This window comes from Natator depressus, chromosome 1 (genome assembly GCF_965152275.1).
Source record: "Natator depressus isolate rNatDep1 chromosome 1, rNatDep2.hap1, whole genome shotgun sequence".
Lineage (NCBI taxonomy): Eukaryota > Metazoa > Chordata > Testudines > Cheloniidae > Natator > Natator depressus.
The window spans coordinates 262,760,365-262,782,136 of NC_134234.1; the positions used below are offsets into that span (position 1 = coordinate 262,760,365).

Sequence of the window (21,772 nt, forward strand, 5' to 3'; positions counted from 1 at the left end):
GGAAGTCACGGCGCGGGAGGCGGGACCGGAAGGTGGCTGGCTATGGCGGCGCATTTGACTCCGCGGTTCAGGAGACTCAACAGCCAGAGCGAGCTGAGCGCGCGGCGGCGGCGGGGCGCAGGTGAGGGCGCCCCGGCCTGGGGCTGGTCGGCTTCCCGCCGCCGCCGCCTGAGGGCCCCACCAGTGCCCGAGGGCCCTGGGGAGGACGTTGGGCGTCCCGGGCCGGGGCTGCCCCTGCGAAAGGGCCGGTCCGTGTGGCCCGCGCCCCGCAGCGGGCGGCTTCAACCCGGCTGGGTTTTGCTGTTGTCGCTCAGCCCCGGGGGCCCCGACTAGGGTTGCCGACGTTCCAGTCCGAACACCCTCGCCCCGCCCCTTCCTCGAGGCCCCGCCCCCCTCCGCTCACTGCATGCCCCCACCCTCAATCCCTTTCACTGGGCTGGGGCAGGCGGTTGGGGGGCGGGGCAGGGAGGGGGTTGAGGGCTCCAATTGGGGGTTGGGCTCTGGGGCAGGCCAGAAATTAGGGGGTTCAGGGTGCGAGAGGGGGCTCTGGTCTGGGACAGGGAGTTGGGGTGTGGGAGGGTGTGCGGGCTCTGGCTGGGGGTGCTGGCTCTAGAGTGGGGCGGAAGGGGTTGGGGGGGGCTCAGGGCTGTGACGTGGGCTTACCTCGGGTGGCTCCGGTCAGTGGGGGGGGCCAAGGCGGGCTGCCTGCCTGTCCTGGCACCTCACTGTGCACACAAGTCTGGGTTCTAGGTGGGAGACCAGGAAGACTCCACCTGCTGCTTTTGCCTGCATCCCCTGCGCCCCCGCCCCCAGATCCCATTGGCCGGGAACTGGTCAATGGGAGTGCGGAGCCAAAGCTGGGGGCGGGGGCAGCGCATGGAGCTCCGTGGCCCTCCTGTGTAGGAGCTGGACCTGCTGGCCACTTCCAAGGCGCAGTGCAGTGCCAGCCTGGATAACTAGGGACTAGCCTGCCTTGGTACCGCAGCACCGCTGACTGGACTTTAACTGCCTTGTCGGCTGTGCTGACCCGAGCTGCCAGGGTTCCCTTTTGACCAGGCATACTGGTCGAAAACCAGACACCTGGTCACCGTATACCTGGCCCAGCCTGTGAGAGCCCGGACAGCTGAGCCTGCCCAGGGTGGAGGGCTGCCCCTGTGGGTGTGCACATGGGGGCATCTGAGCCCTGCTCAGGAAAGGGTGTGGGGAGATTATGAGAGTCCTAGTCTTGGTCAGGCCTTTTGATCTTACTGGAATAAGGAGAGACTCACAGCAGCGAGGTGGGGGAGGAGGGAGGTGAAGGCAGCGTCTTCGGAACTGCCCTCCTGGGGCAAGGGTACTGGAACTAGGGATGCTGGATGTGCGGCAGCAGCCCCCGGCTTGAAGTGGTAATAACAACCAAATATGTGGTTTCCGCCTTCAGCACCCCTATCCTGGGGGAAATAACGTACCCCTTTCTGAGCTCCCTTTGTAACGCTGGGTGCAGCTGCCTGCTTTTGCAATGTCAGTACCTAGACTGGTATTTTGATACTGTCATAGTAGGTGCGGGATCTAGGGGTGCTGTTGCACCCCCTGGCTTGAAGTAGTTTCCGTCACATACAGGGTTTACAGTTTGGTTAAATGGCTCTCAGCACCCCCACTATAAAAATTGTTCCAGAACCCCTGGATACTGTAGGATATAAAGGGTTAAAATAGTTTAAAAAGAAGAAAAATATTTTTGTAGGCTATATAAGGTGGCTCTGCTAGCAGTTGTCAGAAGGTCTTGAAAAGAGTTCATTGCTAATACAGTATATGCCTAACCAAGTTGGAGCCAACCAACATGTGTCTAAGCACCCATGGATTTAGTTCTTTCTTATCTTGATCAAATACTTATGAACGTTTGTTGCTATTTGAATGTAGTAGTTGCTTATGATTTAGGCTTTTAGAGATTTAGAGCAATTATATAACTCCCCTTGGATTTTTGGGTTTAATAAAGGAATTTATGGTTAAACTAGTATCTGATGGTGCACGGTCTTACTTTTATCTATAATAATAATTCCAACAGATTCTTTTCATTTTAACCAAAAAAATCTCAATGTAACGGATTTTTTTTATTTAGCATGTTGTTGTTTTCCTTTCCTGGCATAAGCTTGCCTGCATATGATTTAGTGTCAAATCAATGCAGGAATTAGTTTGCTATTTTGCTACCACTTATCTCTGGCTGTGCTTTGAAAAGTTAAATTTCACTTCTGGAGAATGTAGCCAACTCACTTTCAAAAGGAAAATTTAAAAATAATACACTTAAATGTTACAGTAAGTGTTTGCAGTATGTAAACTTAAATAATGTTTTAGTAACATGAATGTTTAAATATTTTTGCAGGAAGCAGTGGTCCTTTTCAAGCAACTCGGTTATGGAATGGCATTATTCATGCTCTTCAAAGCCAGGTGGAAATAAAAAGAAGACGACAACATCTAAAAACATTCAGAAACTGCTTTACTGGCTCCAATGCTGTTGATGTGGTGCTGGGCTATCTTATGCACAGTATGTACTTAAGTAGTAATGATCTTTCTCGACTGAAGGGAGTCCGTCTGTGCCAGGCTCTGATGGATCACAAGGTTTTTGAACCAGTTGGACCAAAACTATTCAAGAATGAGAGAGAGCTAGAGTTTGAAGACACAAGTAATAGTCTTTATAGATTTCTGGACAGCCATATTTCTCCTCTTTTATTGAAACGGAAAGAATATATTGAGAATTTGTCCCCTGAGGAAATACTTGAACTTAAGGCGAAAAAACTTTCACGGTTAGTAATGCAGATGTACACGTTTAAAGAGTCTCTAAAATGTGGGCCCAATAAAAACAATAATGCCATCTTACACAATCATGAATGGGAAGAGGTGCTCCATGAGACACTCTGTTTAGCTGTCATCCATGCTTTGAAAAAATCTGAGACCCAATTCAAAGGCAAGGTATTAATTATGGAAGAATAAAAAACATTTCTTGATCGTTATCTTGTGAAAATACTAGGTGACTAAAATATTTACATTAGGACTTGAAAGACCCACTTGTTCAGACCCAGCTTAGGGGAGCTGTGATTTTTAGGGACCTAAAAATGTAAATACTCATTCCAATTTTTATTTTTAATTATGTTTTTAGTGCTTTGTCTTCCAAAGAGATCCTTGAATGTGAATACACCAATTGTTAGTGCCAAACGTTCTCTGATGCTTTTTTGTTTCCTCATAAGATATTAACACTCTTCTCTACAGCTACCCTTAGATAGACCTTTGAGACCTGTGAAACGTGCTGTGACCAGTCCTTTGACGCTTTGGGGAAACGCCACACTTAATTCACAATGATACCACTGAGGATTTTACTGGTGATACTAGTCATTTCAAGCTCCCGTCCTGCCAGCTGCCTACTTCAGTCTTTTCTTCTGGGCTGTTGGCTATTCTGAGGGTGCGTGGGGAGTGCTATGTCTGCACGTCCGTGCCTTGCTCTTATTGTTTAAAAAAAAAAAAAACTTGGAAAGGTCTTGGTTTCAGTCTGCATCAGAAACAGAAACAAATGTCAAAATTTTTCACAAAATGGAATTCTGGTTTTCTAGCCTGTTCTAATCCAGGCAGAGCACCCTTGGCTTTTTCTTGTTCTCCTCCATCTGTCTGTATCCATTTGTTGTCTCTTGTCTTATACTTAGATAATCCCTGTCCCAAAAAGCTTAGAATCTGTGTTCTGTGTTTGTACTGTGCCTAATACAATGAGCACCTAAGTGCTATGATAATACAAATAATAATTCCAACTTATCAATGCTTTTTTCGTAACAGAGCAAAATGTGAAACAATTTCAAATCCCTTAGCACTAGAAGTTGCTGATAAAAGAATAGAGGAACTTCTACAAACTATAAATGTACATCCATCTTTACCTTTAAAGAACATAGTTAATGAACCAGTCTGTCTACTTTCAAAAAAAGGTGATTATATTTTATTTTATAAATAGAATATATTTTGTGCTATTTAATATTACCACAAGATATTCGTAAACATTAAACTATAATTTATTTATTGAAACAAGCAACGAATAATAGATGTTTTGAAAATTAGAAATATACCCTTTTCCAGCCTCTTAGAAAGAGTACTGGCACATCTTGCTGAAATATCGTTTCCTTGCATTATTATTTGAATTTTGTGTATCTTGCTACTTTTGTCGTTGAAAAAAATCTTTTAAGTAGTGCCCAGGATGTTGCAGAAAGTGACTCTTGCACTGAAACCAAGATTTTTAAAAATGACTTGCACAGAATTCAGAGCTTGATCCTCGAGCCCTTACTCACACAGTTAGTACAATAAATCAGTGTAGCTATTTATGTAATTTAGATTACTTCCATAAGAATTTCAGGATTGGGCCCTAGTTTAATAAATTACAAAAGCTTTAAACACAGTTTTTGTTTGCTTGAAAACAGAAGCATTTAAAATCCATATGACAAAGGCCCATCAAAGTTCTTCTATATTAGGAAATAACAAATTACGATAACACCCACTAGACATTTGTGAAAGGTGGGGTGGGGACAACTCAACTATTCATTTAAAACCATTCATTCATCACCCGCCAGACTCAGTGATTCTTATCTCCTGCCTGGACTGCTATGTCCCTCTTGACCCCAGGTTGTTCGTGCCTCTGAGGAGAGGGTTACGGACAGAGGATGCTGCTATTTTCTTGGTCCTGCTCCTGTGTAGGTGAAGGAGGATAATCCTCACTATTTCCCAGCCTAAATCCAGAGAGAGGGTTTTGTTGGGGAATTTCCTCTGGCTGCTATTCCTACTGTCTCCAGTCTTGGGAGCAAGGGATAAGGTGGGGGCTGTCACTTCCTTCTCCCTGGCCCAGCTGAGGGACCGTGTACTCCTGAATCCTGTTGTGTAGTCTGGCTGTGAAAGAGGCTTTCCTAGCTCCCAGCCCCATCCAGAAGTCTTGTGATTGAGGGGAGACTCTCTCTCCTAGTCCCTTCTGCCCTACCAAATGTTGCCTCCATGCACATATCCCAGGCTTCTTTGTGCAGGAGTCGAGGAGCCCAAGTCACACTGCTAATGTCACACACTAGCAGTTCTTGCAGAGCCTGGGGAAGAACATTCATGTGAACTCCTCTCAAAAGCATACAAGACTACAGTGCAACTATCAACAAAACAGTGAAACTGATTCTATGCAGAGTAGTGCTAAATGCACACAGAAATCAAATCGAAAAAACTAAAAAATATTCTCTCTAAGCACCTTAAGGACTCATATAAAATAGCCCATACCAAATTTTCAGATGGATAAATGATATGCAAGCTTACATTGCCCTCTTAAAAACACAACTGGTTGAGTCTTTTTGGTTACAAGGCTCTTTCCTTTTTTTAATGTATTTATTCTCATGTATTTTGTTACTGTGTATATTAAATGTTAGAGCAGATAGTTATAAAAAGTAATAACTTAGACACAAAAATATTTAAAAGCTTTTTCCCAGTTTTCTTAAGACATTTTCCCCCTAAAAAATAAAATAACATAATTTACATCTAATGAATATATTGTAAGCTGGGCTGATTTTATTTCAAATCAAGCAAAAATTCTTTTTTTATATATTTACATACATGCTATGTGTACCGACTCTTGTTCCCAGTAACCTTGACTTCTGGTTTATTTTTTCCATCTTCCTATTTGTACTCCCGGTTATAGATGATGTCTGGAAACAACAGACTCTGTTACGGCTACTGCAGTTAATTGATCTTCCAGTCCTGGAAAATATTTTGGAGTCTCCAAACAAGAGGAAAAATGATCATCTTGGCAAAGAAGAAGATCTGATTATCTCAAATACTTTCCTTGACAGAGAGGTTACATGCAACCTAAATTTGCCCGAGTTAGTTATAAAAATATATATTTTATAAGAACTTATTTTAGGGCTTTCATAACTGAGGTATCCCAAAGGGGTTTATACAGTCCTTTTCTTGGTGGTTTGAAGTGGAGGTGCAGTAAGTGTGTAAAGCAAATGGAGCAGCCATTGTTACAGATAGCAAGGGAAAGCCCCTGCTGTGACAAAAGGGTCATTGTGCCACAGAAAGAAAGAAAGAGAGATGTGGCAATTTGGTGCCAGTCTGTTTGCCTTTCCAAACCTTCCAGTATTTCTAAACTATTCCTGTTGATCACATCTGGGTTGATGTCATGTTTTACCACATGGCAGTACAGCTGAATAAAAGTTTCATTTTGTAGCCTGGAATGATGTACTGAGGCCCAGCCTCTTGCATGTGGGTGGCCTGAGGTCAACTCATAAGAGGAATTAGTCTGCCATTATGCTAGCACTTATCCTGAGCCATGTTTTGAAAAGTTAGTGTGGTTTCACTTCAGGAGAAGTCATCAAATTTTGGTTCCTTTTTGATAAATTTTGGTCAGTCTGTTTATCCCCCAAAAAGCATCTGCATTACAATAGTCTTTGTTTGTTCATGTGGAAAATGTTTGAGAATCAAAGCAAAATGCATTGAGAGTTAGGTAACCAGCGAAGCTCCAGTTGCTGCTAGTTTCTAACTGGTTTAGCTGTTCCAATTAGTTTTAGGTGGTTGAAGGTGGCCTGAATTGATTCCAAGAAACACCTCTGGTCTTGAAGTCAATTTTGTAAAAATATGTGTCTTCAACCATCTAAAACCCATTAAAACTGTAGCATAGATCCAGTTTTAAAATCAAATTAAGCTGAGCTATTTTTCTCTTTCAGCAACAGTTCCATTTGAGAACTCATGGTATATTCAAACAGTTGATTACAGTTCCAGTATCGGTATCCCTGAACCCACTAACCAAGGCTATTTTCCAGATTCATACTGCTTTGAAGTGGTGTCTCAGAATATTAGAGAGAATGGACTGAAATCAGGATCTCAGCTGTGCCTTTTCAATTCTGTGTCTCTCTCTGGGTTGCATGCTTTCTGGCAGCCTACAGTGAGGTTACTTATGCTTGGAAAAACAATTATTGGTATTCCCTTTGCTTATGCTGCCACGTGGGATATACCCACACTTGGCCATGAACCATCTAGAACAGGGGTTCTCAAACTTCATTGCACCGTGACCCCCTTCTAATAACAAAAATTACTACATGATCCCAGGAGGGGGACTGAAGCCTGACCCCAAGGGCTTCAGCCCCAGGCAGTTGGCTTTGGCTCAGGCAGTGGGGCTTTGGCTTTAGCTTGGCCCTGGGCTTCGGCTTCAGCGCTGGGCCCCAGAAAGTCTAAGCCAGCCCTGGTGACCCCATTAAAATGGGGTCGTGACCCACTTTAGGGTCCCAACCCACAGTTTGAGAATCGCTGATCTAGAAAAATATTTCCTATTGGAGCGTTAGGTCCCACAAGGGGACATTTATATTACAAGAAGAGAGTTGCTACCCTTCTTACCACATGCAGCGTTGTAGCTGTGTTAGAACCAGGGTACCAGAGAGACAAGGTGGGTGAGGTAATCTCGCTTATTGGACCAACTTCTGTTGGTGAGAGAGAGACTGACTATTTTGAGCTTACATAGAGCTTTTCAGGTCTGGGCTGCAGAAGAGCTCTATGTAAGCTCGAAAGCTTGTCTCACCAACAGAAGCTGGTCCAATAAGCGAGATTACCTCGCCCACCTTATCTCTCCTCTTGCCCCAGGCAGTTGATGGTGTTGGAACCATCTGTGTATGATGCCTTTGCCTGCAGTGGCAATCTTTAGTGCTTATTTCTTGTTCTTTCCTAGTTAGTTGTTGGCTTCCTTTCATTTGTCACGGTTTTAAGTGTTCATTTTTGTTTTTAAATTGAATGTCTAGTTTCTTTGCTCCTTTTAAGTTTCAGTCCCTGAGTTTGGTTATGTAGCTGGATAACCTTTTTTCCCTTGTGACGGCTGAAACAGACAAGGCAGGACTGCACTGTCACAACTTGCATTTCTGAAATGTTTGTGACAGACTGCACCATTGTGGCTTCCTTTGTCTGAGGGAAGGCAAACTTCAGCCATATTGTTGTAGTCTAGGGAGGCAAAAGTTGGTTGTTAATTGCAGCAGTAGTTCAGTGGACTTATAGCTACAGCATCCCACTACATTCTTTAATTGCTTATTAAATAAGTTGTATGATGCTGTTCAAATATGCATGTAGTTGTACGTGTCTGGTTAATTCTTTCTGAATTATAGCTTAAATAAAGTTTTGTCTAGCATTAAATGTAAGTACTAAAACTAACTTTCTCTCCCCAGGCTTGACAAATGGCTTTGTGCAGCAATTGAATGCTTGGAGTATTTTCCAGACCAGCTAATAGTGATGGTTGGGCAGCAGTTATTTCAAATCAGGAATGAACCAAGTCACTTGAATATGCACAAGAAGACACTTTTTGATGTGATAGCAAAATATTATAATCAAGTGAGGGACCCCCTTTTCAACAATCATGATCTTGATATTCATTCAGGAATTGTTGAACTTATAGGTAAGTGCATAATCTTTATTTACGCATTAAGGAAATTAAAACTGTTTTATTAACTTAATACTAATACAGACATCTTATGAGTAGAATCACTTTATGATACAGTTTCTCTGTCAACCAAAAGAGGGATTCATAGCTTATGGACACACATTTCTATTAATAGCAAATAAACTAACAAGGTAAGGGACCAGAAAAGTTCTCTTAATTCTAAGATTCAATTCAGGGTATGATAAGTTCTTCCTGACTCTGCAACCTTTATGGCAAACAACTAAATCTTCCCAAAACAAAATAATAGCAAGGGTTACCTTAAACTTGGATTTAAATGAAACTCTATCGTGAGTATGTCTTTTTTTGTACCCCTTAGGACTTGCAGAATGTATGGAATGTTACCTTAATGCTCTGTTTTCAGAGATGCTTTACAGAGCTTAGTGCCATATGAGCTCCGTGATGATACTGAAGACATTGAGCATGTTCCTCCCTAGGCTGACACTTGGCAAAGAGACCCTTTTTAATTAAAATAAATAAAGGGAGCATAAAAAGAAATCTGTGGTAAGACTATAGTAAATTCCCAACTTCTGATTACTAATTTGAAATCATTAGTTTAGTTAAAAAGGAACTATACCCTACCATACTTTCACATAAAGGGAGGTGAGGAAAAGGCTGGTGACATAAATCACTGAAAGAACTCTATGCTTTCCATGCTGTAGCTCCCTCATTATTCCCCCTTTATTTAAAATCTCCTCTTAAGCTAAACAGTATGTTCTGTGAACATGCCACGCTAATTTGTGCCAGTCCTGTGTCACTTCCCAAACTTTAGTCAGTTAAAATCTGCCTGGGGAACAGTTTCTAATGTAGGCCCAGCTTAGTTTCAACTTCATTTTGGACAGGTGGTGGTCCTAACATAATAATTAAACAGAGGTTCACTTCTAAATATATTATGCATTCCACAGTTCTTTAGGTTTGATTGTCTCCTGCTGCCCATCAGTCTGCACAAGAAGCACAGCTCATACATACATTAGGAGGAGGTTATACTTATTTTACCACTAGTTGCAAAGTGCAGGCTTTAGAGTTGCCTAGGGTTGCCTGTATATTAATCTTTATTCTGCTGGGCGATGCTTTCTAACAAAGGGCCCTGTGCTATAACCCTTACTCAGATAAAGGTGCCATTGATCTCTTTCTTCAATAGGACTGCAGGACCTGGCCTAATTTAGTTGTTGGCTATTCCAGATGGCAAATTTGGCCTGGGGCGGGGGAAGGATTGTTACACGCTCACACAATCACTGTTGCAGCCAATTGAAGACAACCTACTTTTGCTGTGTGTGCACTACAGATGCTGAAACTAGTATCTCCATGAACTCACAGCAAGCTTGATTTCAAAAATTATTTTTGCACTGTTTACGGAAGGCTGAAATAATCTTTTTTTAAAATGAAACTATAACAAAAACATAAATCAAACCCCCTCCCCACCACTACCACTGTTACCCCTAAAATAAACAAGGCACCATGGTTAGAGTGTGCATGCAGGTGCACGGAGTCAAGTGCATCATAGTCTTTAAGACCATAGACTTTAACAGCACTTGTCCCTTACTGCTTTTAACACACATTCTCCTTAAAGCATCCCAATAAAGCTTTTAAAAAAATTTTAAAACTCTTCCTGATCTGTGATTAAACCTCTGAGGCAGCTGGAAACTGTCATTTATCAGTTCTCATCTGTCAACTTCTCCATATTTTCCTTCACCTTGGTCTTCTGATGCTCTTGTCTTTTCTATATTTGCTCACTCTCTTCTTTTGGCTTTCAGCCCTCATTTATACTTCCTCCTTTTCCAAGTCTCAATGCGCTTACACATCAATTCTAGTTGCTTTTATTCTTTCAAAGAAAATCATAGAATCATAGAATATCAGGGTTGGAAGGGACCTCAGGAGGTCATCTAGTCCAACCCCCTGCTCAAAGCAGGACCAATCCCCAATTAAATCATCCCAGCCAGGGCTTTGTCAAGCCTGACCTTAAAAACTTCTAAGGAAGGAGATTCCACCACCTCCCTAGGTAACGCATTCCAGTGTTTCACCACCCTCCTAGTGAAAAAGTTTTTCCTAATATCCAATCTAAACCTCCCCCACTGCAACTTGAGACCATTACTCCTTGTCCTGTCATCTTCTATCACTGAGAACAATCTAGAACCATCCTCTTTGGAACCACCTCTCAGGTAGTTGAAAGCAGCTATCAAATCCCCCCTCATTCTTCTCTTCCGCAGACTAAACAATCCCATTTCCCTCAGCCTCTCCTCATAAGTCATGTGTTCCAGACCCCTAATCATTTTTGTTGCCCTCCGCTGGACTCTCTCCAATTTTTCCACATCCTTCTTGTAGTGTGGGGCCCAAAACTGGACACAGTACTCCAGATGAGGCCTCACCAATGTCAAATAGAGGGGAACGATCACGTCCCTTGATCTGCTGGCAGTGCCCCTACTTATACATCCCAAAATGCCATTGGCCTTCTTGGCAACAAGGGCACACTGTTGACTCATATCCAGCTTCTCATCCACTGTCACCCCTAGGTCCTTTTCCGCAGAACTGCTGCCTCGCCATTCGGTCCCTAGTCTGTAGCGGTGCATTGGATTCTTCCGTCCTAAGTGCAGGACCCTGCACTTGTTCTTGTTGAACCTCATCAGATTTCTTTTGGCCCAATCCTCCAATTTGTCTAGGTCCCTCTGTATCCTATCCCTACCTGCCACCGTATCTACCACTCCTCCTAGTTTAGTATCATCCGCAAATTTGCTGAGAGTGCAATCCACACCATCCTCCAGATCATTTATGAAGATATTGAACAAAACCGGCCCCAGGACCGACACTTGGGGCACTCCACTTGAAGCCATTGATCACTACCCATTGAGCCCGACAATCTAGCCAACTTTCTACCCACCTTATAGTGCATTCATCCAGCCCATACTTCTTTAACTTGCTAACAAGAATACTGTGGGAGACTGTGTAAAAAGCTTTGCTAAAGTCAAGAAACAATACATCCACTGCTTTCCCTTCATCCACAGAACCAGTAATCTCATCATAGAAGGCGATTAGATTAGTCAGGCATGACCTTCCCTTAGTGAATCCATGCTGACTGTTCCTGATCACTTTCCTCTCGTGTAAGTGCTTCAGGATTGATTCCTTGAGGACCTGCTCCATGATTTTTCCGGGGACTGAAGTGAGGCTGACTGGCCTGTAGTTCCCAGGATCCTCCTCCTTCCCTTTTTTAAATATGGGCACTACATTAGCCTTTTTCCAGTCGTCCGGGACTTCCCCCGATCGCCATGAGTTTTTAAAGATAATGGCCAATGGCTCTGCAATCACAGCCGCCAACTCCTTTAGCACTCTCAGATGCAACACATCCGGCCCCATGGACTTGTGCACGTCCAGCTTTTCTAAATAGTCCCTAACCACTTCTTTCTCCACAGAGGGCTGGCCACCTACTCCCCATGCTGTGTTGCCCAGCGCAGCAGTCTGGGAGCTGACCTTGTTTGTGAAGACAGAGGCAAAAAAAGCATTGAGTACATTAGCTTTTTCCACATCCTCTGTCACTAGGTTGCCTCCCTCATTCAGTAAGGGGCCCACACTTTCCTTGGCTTTCTTCTTGTTGCCAACATACCTGAAGAAACCCTTCTTGTAACTCTTAACATCTCTTGCTAGCCGCAGCTCCAGGTGCGATTTGGCGCTCCTGATTTCATTCCTACATGCCCGAGCAACATTTTTATACTCTTCCCTGGTCATTTGTCCAATCTTCCACTTCTTGTAAGCTTCTTTTTTATGTTTAAGATCCGCAAGGATTTCACTGTTAAGCCAAGCTGGTCGCCTGCCATATTTACTATTCATTCGACACATCGGGATGGTTTGTCCCTGTAACCTCAATAGGGATTCTTTGAAATACAGCCAGCTCTCCTGGACTCCTTTCCCCCTCATGTTATTCCCCCAGGGGATCCTACCCATCAGTTCCCTGAGGGAGTTGAAGTCTGCTTTCCTGAAGTCCAGGGTCCGTATTCTGCTGCTTACCTTTCTTCCGTGTGTCAGGATCCTGAACTCGACCAACTCATGGTCACTGCCTCCCAGATTCCCATCCACTTTTGCTTCCCCTACTAATTCTTCCCAGTTTGTGAGCAGCAGGTCAAGAAAAGCTCTCCCCTAGCTCTCCCTCAAAATAATTGGTTTATGGACCAGTCTCCTTTCAATTATAGTTTGTATTTGCTAGACATAATTATCTGGACCAGTGACTAGAGCAGAGGACTGGGAATCAAAGACCTTGGTGGCTCTGCCGCTGACCTGCTGTGACTTTAATCTCTCTCTGCCGGTTTCCCCCTCTGTTAAATGGGGATAAAGATACTTACTTTTGCAAATGCTTTGAGATCTACAGATGAAGAATGCTATATAAGAGTTTGATTCCTGTGATGTCCCTTTACCACAAAATGGGTGTAGCTTGGTGGTTTAAAAAGCTCATCAGCAATGGGAATGGTGCAACAGTGAGGCACGCTGGTCATGTTGCATCACATCATATAAAGGAGCGGTTAAGGATTCAGTCAAAGGTAGGGAAACACAAACTGTATGAAAAAGGTGAAATGGAGGTTCTGTATCTAGTACATTTAAGGCTTCATAATATCCAGGGGATGTTATTTTAAAAATATATTACTTGTCTAGCTCTAAGACAAAGGCTACATGGTTTTAAGCCTAGAATCAGAAATTGACTCCTATTTAAATACATTTTCTTGATTCTGTTCAAAGCAGTAGACTGCACTACATACAATATTTCACTAACATTGCAGAGAATGGAAAAATAGCACAAGCCCTGGAGGCATCGCAGCTTTACTTAAGATTACTAGTGCCGAACATCCGAGAAGAACTGCGTAGGCTACTGATGTTTATGGTTGTTGCATCAGAACCTGAGGGCTACACGTTACAAAAACAAGTAAGTATTGCATTCAAACGTAATGTAGAAATTATCACTCCCCCATAGTAACAAAACTGACCCATTACTACATTTCAACCTGACGCTTTTAAAACTAACTTAAATATTTTTTTCACAGTGTAGATTTTGTCACCTATTTATAACTAACACCTAGAATAACTGCAAGCAAATCTAATCCAGGTCATTATTCTTCTGTTTTATAGTTTGATAATAGATCAGTGGTCATCAAGATTTTTACCAAGGCCATTTTACAAAATAAAGGATTGTCAAAAACACAGACTGAACTGCTAATCCAGTTACTGATGAAGAATCATACTGAACTCTTCAAGGTATTTCCTTCTCATCTGACAAACTTTGACCTTGTGATTTTTAGTTGTTAATTGTCAAAAAGCAGCTTTATATGAATGTGCTTTTTTGTATCTGTCATGGCAACCTGTAAAAGCTACAGTGTCTTGTAGGACCAGAAAGTGTTCCAGGCTAGTTCAGTTTTTCCGGACTACAGGGGAAATCTTTTAAAATCATCGGCCTCTCTACTTCCATTGTCCCCACTCTCAAATTCGCAGGCTCATTGTAGCACTTCTCTCTCTAGCAAAGCAGTGTTGGAAACAACTCCCTGCAGAAACCAGCTAATGTACTTTGAGTGCTATCTAGAGGGAGTCCTTCAAAGGTGAAATTTTGCAGAGGCTGAGCACATACTGACAGTGTCTTTCAGCCCCAGGAATTAACTTAGTAGTTTAAAATCTTACTTACTTTTGGCAGTTAATATAAACCCAGTAGGTAAATCATTTTTTTCCCATTTGTCAATGATAAATCCATTGTGAATAAGCAGAAATACTTACATAGCTTTTTCAATTACATTCAACTATACCTTGCGTATGAAAAGATGTACTTTTTCTAGCTATTTAATTTTTTTCAGATTTTAGCCAACGCATATGAAAACTATAGTATTTGTTTTAGTTATTTTTCCAGTTGCAAAACTAATTAAAAAGACAACTAGGAAAATGTCTGGTAGTGCAAACTCTATCTCAGCTGCCTGAAAATGGTGAAAATCAAGTGGTAAATATTCTCTAGATAGTGTATATTGGGTGGGGGGGGGGAATCCTCATGTTGAACCAACCCACTGTCTGAGGAACACAATGTTCACATGTCCCTTTTTATTTCATATCAGCTGGGGTCAGAAATGGAAGCATTAAAATAGCATAGGAAAAGCTGCTATTGCACTATTTCTGGTTCAGTTGAAATTATCAAGTACTAGAAATAGGGAAAGACAGTCTGTGTGAGATGTCTGTTTCTCAGGTAAAGAATTAAATAAACATCAGAGGTTTGAGATGCTTACTAGAACTTTCAAACCTTGTGAGTTAAGCAAGGAATCTATTCCCCTTGAAGGGAAATGCATGGGGATGATGATCAGTACTTAATCTCCCAAACCCTCTTTTCTTCCCCCATACATATAGAATCACTTACTTTGGCACATCCCTTGCTTTTCTAGAACGCTGCAATTATAGGAACTTTGACTCCAGTGCTGCAAAGAGCTGCACAAAGATGGACCTCTGCACCCACACAGAGCCCTTTTAAAGTCAAATGGGCCTGCCCCCATACAATTCATTGAAGTATTGAGGCCTTAAACAGCTGACACAATGCTATCTTGAAATGTTGCCAAACTGAATTAGTCTATTTTTCTAAAAAATGAACTTTTTAGTGTAAGGTTATGTACAGAGAGAGGTACTACTACTTTTCCATGATAAGCTTGAGTTAGAAACCACACTTCTCAAGCTTTGGCCAGAAAGGACCAACTTGCTTGAAATTTCACTTGCAGGATCTTAGCCCAGGATAGAATATTTCTGGATGCTCTGGGAGAAACTTTTAAAAAGCTGCTTGGAAGATAAAATATGTTTCAGTTCTGGGATACTTTCCTGTAATTTATTTGGTTTGTCATACCTCCAGAATGGTTTGGCTTAGAAACTTCACCTTTAATTTATCATCTTGGCCTGTGTGGGGGGAGGGGATTAGCTTGTTTAGACATTTCTGCATTTCTTACCTACTGAAGCCTTCTACACATGACCAGAATGGAAGTGTGACACTAGCAGGTGGGGTTGGTCTGACATGGCAGTTCCCATCCATTTTACTATCTTTAAGGATACCTGTCGCCCAACATTTAAATCCTTTTTTTAATAAATAAAGATTTTTAGTTTCACTAACTTAAGTTGTAGATAAGACTGAGCAGATGAACTTTAAGAACAGATTTCCTTAAAAGAATCGTGCAGTTTTACAATCAGTAAAGGTGCCCACCTTGATTATCATACACATTGTAAGGAGAGTGATCACTTTAGATAAGCTATTACCAGCAGGAGAGTGGAGTGGGGGGAGAGAAAAACACCCATTTTTTCATGGTTTGTGTGTATAATAACATCATCTGTATTTTCCACAGTATGCATCCGATGAAGTGAGCTGTAGCTCACGAAAGCTTATGCACAACTTTATTATAAGGAGTAGACCCCTTGAAACCAGTGAGGTTAAGCATATAAATGTTTGCAGGATCTGAGCCTAAGGTTTCATTTAAAACAAAACTACGCTGGTCCTTCTGTCACTAATTTTCATGACCTTTAACTTTGTTTAAAAGTACAGTAGAACCTCAGAGTTACGAACCACCTCGGGAATGGAGGTTGTTTGTAACTTTGAACAAAACGTTATGGTTGTTCTTTCAAAAGTTTACAGCTGAACATTGACTAAATACAGCTTTGAAACTTTTCTATGCAGAAGACAAATACTGCTTTTAACCATGTTAATTTAAATGAAACAAGCACAGTGTCCTTACCTTGTCAAATCTTTAACACTGTCCCTTTATTTTTTTAGGGAACACAATACTATGCTGTATAGCAGTGGTTCCTCAACCTTTTTCTTTCCAAGGCCCCCCAACATGCTATAAAAATTCCACAGCCCATCTGTGCCACAATAACTGATTTTCTGCATATAAAGCCAGGGCCAGCGTTAGGGGGTAGCAAACAGGGCAATTGCCTGGGACCCAATGCCACAGGGGCCCCTGCGAAGCTCAGGCTTTGGTGTCAGCCCCGAGTGGCAGGACTCAGGGCCCAATGTTCAGCCCCATGTGGTGGGGCTATGGCTTTCTGCCCTGGGCCCCAGGGTGTCTAACGCTGGCCCTGCTTGAATGACCCCCTGAAACCTGCCCATGGCCCCTTGGGGGGCCCTGGTTGAGAACGACTGCTGTACGTTTGCTTTTTTTGTCTCTGCTGCCTGATTGTGTACTTCCGGTTCCAAATGAAGTGTGTGGGGTTGACTGGTCCGTTCGTAACTCTGGTGTTCATAACTCTGAGGTTCTATTGTACATTACTACTTCTTGAATTTAAAAAAAACCCTAACAATTTACTCTGGGTTTTTAAAACATATGTACCAGGAGTGCCCATTTACATACTCAACTTTAACTCCATCTTTAAGGGGTTTTGCCTATTGTGTAAGTATGGTTTTATAATGAACTGTATAAACACCAACTAAACATCTGAAAATTCTGTTCTTGTGCAGACCCCTTTAATTCTGTTGGAACTAATTGGCAAGAAACTTACAAGTTTGCTGGAAGGACAAGATCCTGATGCCAGTTCAGGTAGAAAGTCTGATATTGTGCATTTTTATATGAATAGTTGCATGCAAATAAGTTTAATGCACTACATATCAACTTATGGTGAAATGCTTTTCCTGATTTCCTCATCCTCTCTGTTATACTGACAGTAGGGCTTTAAGTGGTTGAATTCATTAACTCATTTAATTATTACCCACCTAAAACAAAGCATAGCATTAAATGGAGACCGAGGCCATATTCTAACTTCTCTTCAATCCTGTAATTGATTATGTAATTTCCTTCACAAAGTTAAATTCAGAAGAAAATAGTGTAAAATAAGATTTGGCTAAAGACATATAAACTATTATTTTGGTAGAATGTTTGGTTCACTTTTCTACTTAGTATATTATTAAAAGGGAAAATTGCTTGCCTGTAATTTGGTTTCTCTGAAGATTTCATTTGACTGTGTTCCTATTATGCTTCTACCATGAGGCATGCACAAATTATCCTAGCATTCAAAGGTTTTGGGGGTTTTGCTGCACCTGTAGATGTCTCATGCATAAACCAGTCGATTCTTTTTTGCTTGCAAGAATATTGTCCTTCAATTTCTTGATGAGCAGGAATCCTTAAATTCCTAAGCATAACTTAGGCTAGAGTACGTATAAAAAATATTTTAATTTAATATTTGTCAGGGAATAGATTTTTTTTTTTTCCAGCTAATTACTTTGCTTCTAGCCCTGCTTCTAAAAATGTCCTCCTCCAGAATTGTTCTTTAACCACTTTGCTATTTCTGTCATCTGGTTATTCAGCTGCTGCTTTTGACTATTCTTTACTTACTTTTTTTGTATTGAAAATTCAGGCATTGTAGGTATTAAATACTAAAGCACCAAAGAGAAACAAATTATGGGAACTGGATAACACTGTACATGGCCCTAGCTTGTTCTATACATTTGTTAGACATTTAATAAAACTATTAGATTGTACTAACACTATTAACCAAATCCTCTTACCCTGTATGAAGCTGTAATTAAATGGACTTTGTGTAGGGAGAACAAAAGGAACTCTCCTTTTCTGTGGGTCTTAGGCTTCTGAGTATCCGCCCTGCAGATCCAGACTCTACTTCAGCCCATGGATTATAACCAGTATCTTAAAGTAGATGAGCACTGGCCTTATCCTATTCTGGGGTGGGCAAACTATGGCCCGCGAGCTGCTTCCAGCACATCAGACATTTTTATCCATCCCTTGAGTTCCTGCCAGGGGTTGGGGGCTTGCCCTGCTCCAGCCAGGGAGCGGGGCCTGGGATTTGCCCTGCTCTGCCCGCCCAGCGCTGCCCAGCCCCCAACTGACAATTCCACCCTTTTCCAGCACCCGCAGAGCCACACTGCGCAGACACAACTTCACTACGCCGTATCCAGGATCAGAACCCTGGCCCTATGTGGCGCAACCCCCCCAACACGGCAGTGCGCCCAATCCCCTCCTGGTCTCTTATGGCCCCACCCTCAAGAGCCTCAAAACCGCCCAGGGGCTGCACCTGTCCCAGCTAGGATTCCTCCGCCAGTGCTGCAGAAAAGGATCTAGGGGTTATAGTGGGTCACAGATTTAATATAAGTCAGCAGTGTGGTGCTGCTGCAAAAAAAGCAACTGTCATTCGGGGATGTATTAACAGGAGGATCATATGTAAGACACAGAAGGTAATTGTTCAGCTCTGCTTGGCACTGGTGAGGCCTCGGGCGGAGTACTGTGTCCAGTAGCACACTTTAAGAAAGATGTGAACAAATCGGAAAGAATCCAGAGGAGAGCAACAAAAATAAGAGAAAATATAAGGAATGGATGAAAAAACTGGGCACGTTTAATCTAGAGCAGAAAATACTGTCGGGGGAGGCATAGGTCTTCAAATACACAAATGGTTGTTACAAAGAGGTTGCTGATCAATTTCGTCACATCCACCAAGGGCAGAACAAGCAGTAATCAGCTCAGTTTGCAGCAAGGGAGATTCAGGTTTGATATTAAGAAATACTTTCTAACTATAATGATGATTAAGCACTGGAACATACAGGGATGTTTTGAAATCCCTATCACTGGAAGTTTTTAAGAACTGGTTAGACAAACACCTGTTGGTTTACTTAATCCTGCCACAGCATCAGGGGTTGGACTAGATGATCTCTTGAGCTCCCTTCCAGCCTTACATTTATATGATTCTGCTATTAAATATATAAAAGTGGAATGTCTGTAAAATAATTCAAACCTTTTTTCCTATTAAGGCTTCACCTTTTGTCAGCGTTTGACTCCTGAAGAATTTGAAGACCAAAAGCAACAAACAAGGCACCATCTTCAAGAGTTGATTCAAGAGATGGACAGTAATCCCACCATTTCTCTGAAGCAGAAAAAGAAGCTATTTAAAGAATTCCAAAAGCATCATTCTGTAGCACTGTTGTAGTGATTTTGAAACTGAATGCGGTTTTGAACTGTAATGGACTGTTTAAATGAGCCTCGTCAACTATCGTTTTTAGAATGCTGACATAATGCTTATGAAAAGGACTCCTTTTCATAAGCATTAATTGTTGAAGGGTTGTATTTTTTTGAACAACCCCAATATTAGATATTGTTTTTCTACAGTAGGTAAGCATGCTGGGCCTCTATTGCTGCTCTAAGTTTAAAGTCTGGTGACGTTTCTATTGTGAAAACTGTCTGAGTTAATTGACTGAAATTCTGCATTTAAAGCACTTTTACTCTGACTTAAGTTTGAGTTACTAAATTTCTAAGTATTTAAAATTTAGTATGTCTGTAGTTCATAAATTTAATCTAGTTCTAGGACTTATCTACACAGAGTTGGTGTGCATACAGTGCATTAGTTGGGGAGTATGTCAAAGTGCACTATGGAACTTTTAATGCACGATAGCAGCATCCACATGGAAAATTAATATGCAGCAATCTAGTGTGCTGTATGTTCACATCCTAGCTTGCCACATGGACAAGCCTCAGGGATCTATAGGGCACAAATATAACTGTAAGTGTGTGCTGCAGAAAACGGACTTATGTTGGTGTACACTAGAGCCCTGCACGGTACTTTTTTTTTTTTTTAAATCCCACTCCCACCCACTCCCCCACTGTTTCTTGCATTTTTATCCCACTCCCACCTTAGAACCCACAAGAGAGACAGATTCCTCTATTCTACAGGGGAAAAAACCTGTCAAATATATTACATAAAAAAGTATGGAATTCAGCCACAATTTTACCACCAAAAGAATAACACATCTTGCTTAAACCATGTAAAAAATACTTTAACTCCTGGTATAATAGACATCAAATCTTTCTATCCCTCACTTAAATTTAAGTATTAAAAGTTTTAGTGTTTTCTTGCAAATTACCACAGTTATGTGGATTTTTGTTTTTTTTTACCCACCCAGTCTCACCCACGACAGTTATTATGGCAGCAGAACCTATGGGATCCCAGTCCCACTGCAGGGCTCTGTTCTACACCATAGAGACAGGGATGGGCAGGTTTGTGTAGTAAATGTCTGATACAGAAATGTTTGATTCCGGATTATAGCTGTGTATAGTGTGTTACCATAATGGTTCTTTGAGTAATTCTTAAATTATATTGTCCTATTAAGACTTAAATAATTGCCTTAACTGATATATTTAAAGTGTATATGTACCAGTTAAACACTTTAGTATGAGGCAATAACTCTTACCTGTGGAAATGTCTTACACACCCTTAGTGTTAGATTCCTGTTAAACTGATGAAAAATCTGAAGTAACTTTCTTCAGTTATTTTAGTTTTGGCTATGGCAGCTGAGTCCTTGGTATTTGCTGCTTCAAACATAGCCTGAGTTATACCTTTTATGCACAGCTTGTGCTTTGTAAAATTCTGATTTAAAAACTTGCAGAATGTTGAGTAAAAGTTGAGGAGTAGATTACTTTATCTATGATGACCTCAGAAGTCTATGGGGAGGAGGGAGAGCGTGTGAGGTATAGCTTCAGTTCTTTATCTTCTCTCTACCTTCTACTATAATGCTATGAAACATTAATTTTTGGAAAAAATAGGATTTAGACACCAGCTTTGAAATATACATTTATAAGAATGTCTAAAATTTAGAAAGAGACAACCTAACATCTTGGGCTGCAGCACAGCTGTTTTTGAGGAAAGTTTTGGAACTTGAGTAGATTGCGTATGTGCACTTTTTAAAAAAAATTATCCTTAAATCGGTAGATCTACTGGAATGATCTTGTATTAGGAATTTAAAAATTAAGTGTCAATGTATCGCTGTTAAAAAGAATTGTATAAGAGGATTGGGAAAAGATCAGTATTTTGTATTATGACTTAAATTTCACATCAAACAAGTTTTAATGATGTACTTACTTAATACAAGTACAAATAAACCTCTGTAAATGACAAATTTTAAGGAGTGTCAATTACAAAACAAAGTCATGATTTTGGAAAAAGCTTACATTGTCAGCTGACTCAAATCCAAACCAACAAGTAGCGTCTACACATTTGGAAGAGGAAGTGGCACATCCCACTTATTTAAGGGGTTGACATACTACACAGGGCATTACACTTTCTACTGCTAAAAAAATCTAGGAAGAGTTGCCAGAGCTGCTCAAGTACACTTTCCAGGACACTGCAAGTTCCAAAAGCACATTAAGCTACTTTAAAAAGGGGTCGGATCATTTAAGTTGCCATTTACTTAAATCACTTACAATTAATGAGCAAGATTACTACTATACATCTGAAGGGTCTATAGTTTACTAATTCAGTAAAACAATAACTCCATGGAATAAATCTTTCCTTAAACTATTGCAGTGGCTTTGCTTTGACACTTAATTTCAAAATTAAGGTCTG

The 21,772-nt window shown here is 41.4% G+C and overlaps 1 protein-coding gene across 1 annotated transcript; it reads left to right on the forward strand.

Moving 5' to 3' along the window:
- Window positions 1-21,636, forward strand: DEPDC4 (DEP domain containing 4). The gene is made up of 9 exons (XM_074941825.1): window positions 1-121; window positions 2,357-2,777; window positions 3,796-3,941; window positions 5,675-5,855; window positions 8,184-8,410; window positions 13,213-13,355; window positions 13,559-13,684; window positions 16,893-16,971; window positions 19,188-21,636. Exons 1-9 carry the CDS (start codon window positions 43-45, stop codon window positions 19,361-19,363), a joined length of 1,578 nt encoding a protein of 525 aa, XP_074797926.1. The 5' UTR covers window positions 1-42; the 3' UTR covers window positions 19,364-21,636.
- Window positions 21,637-21,772: the final 136 nt, after the last annotated feature.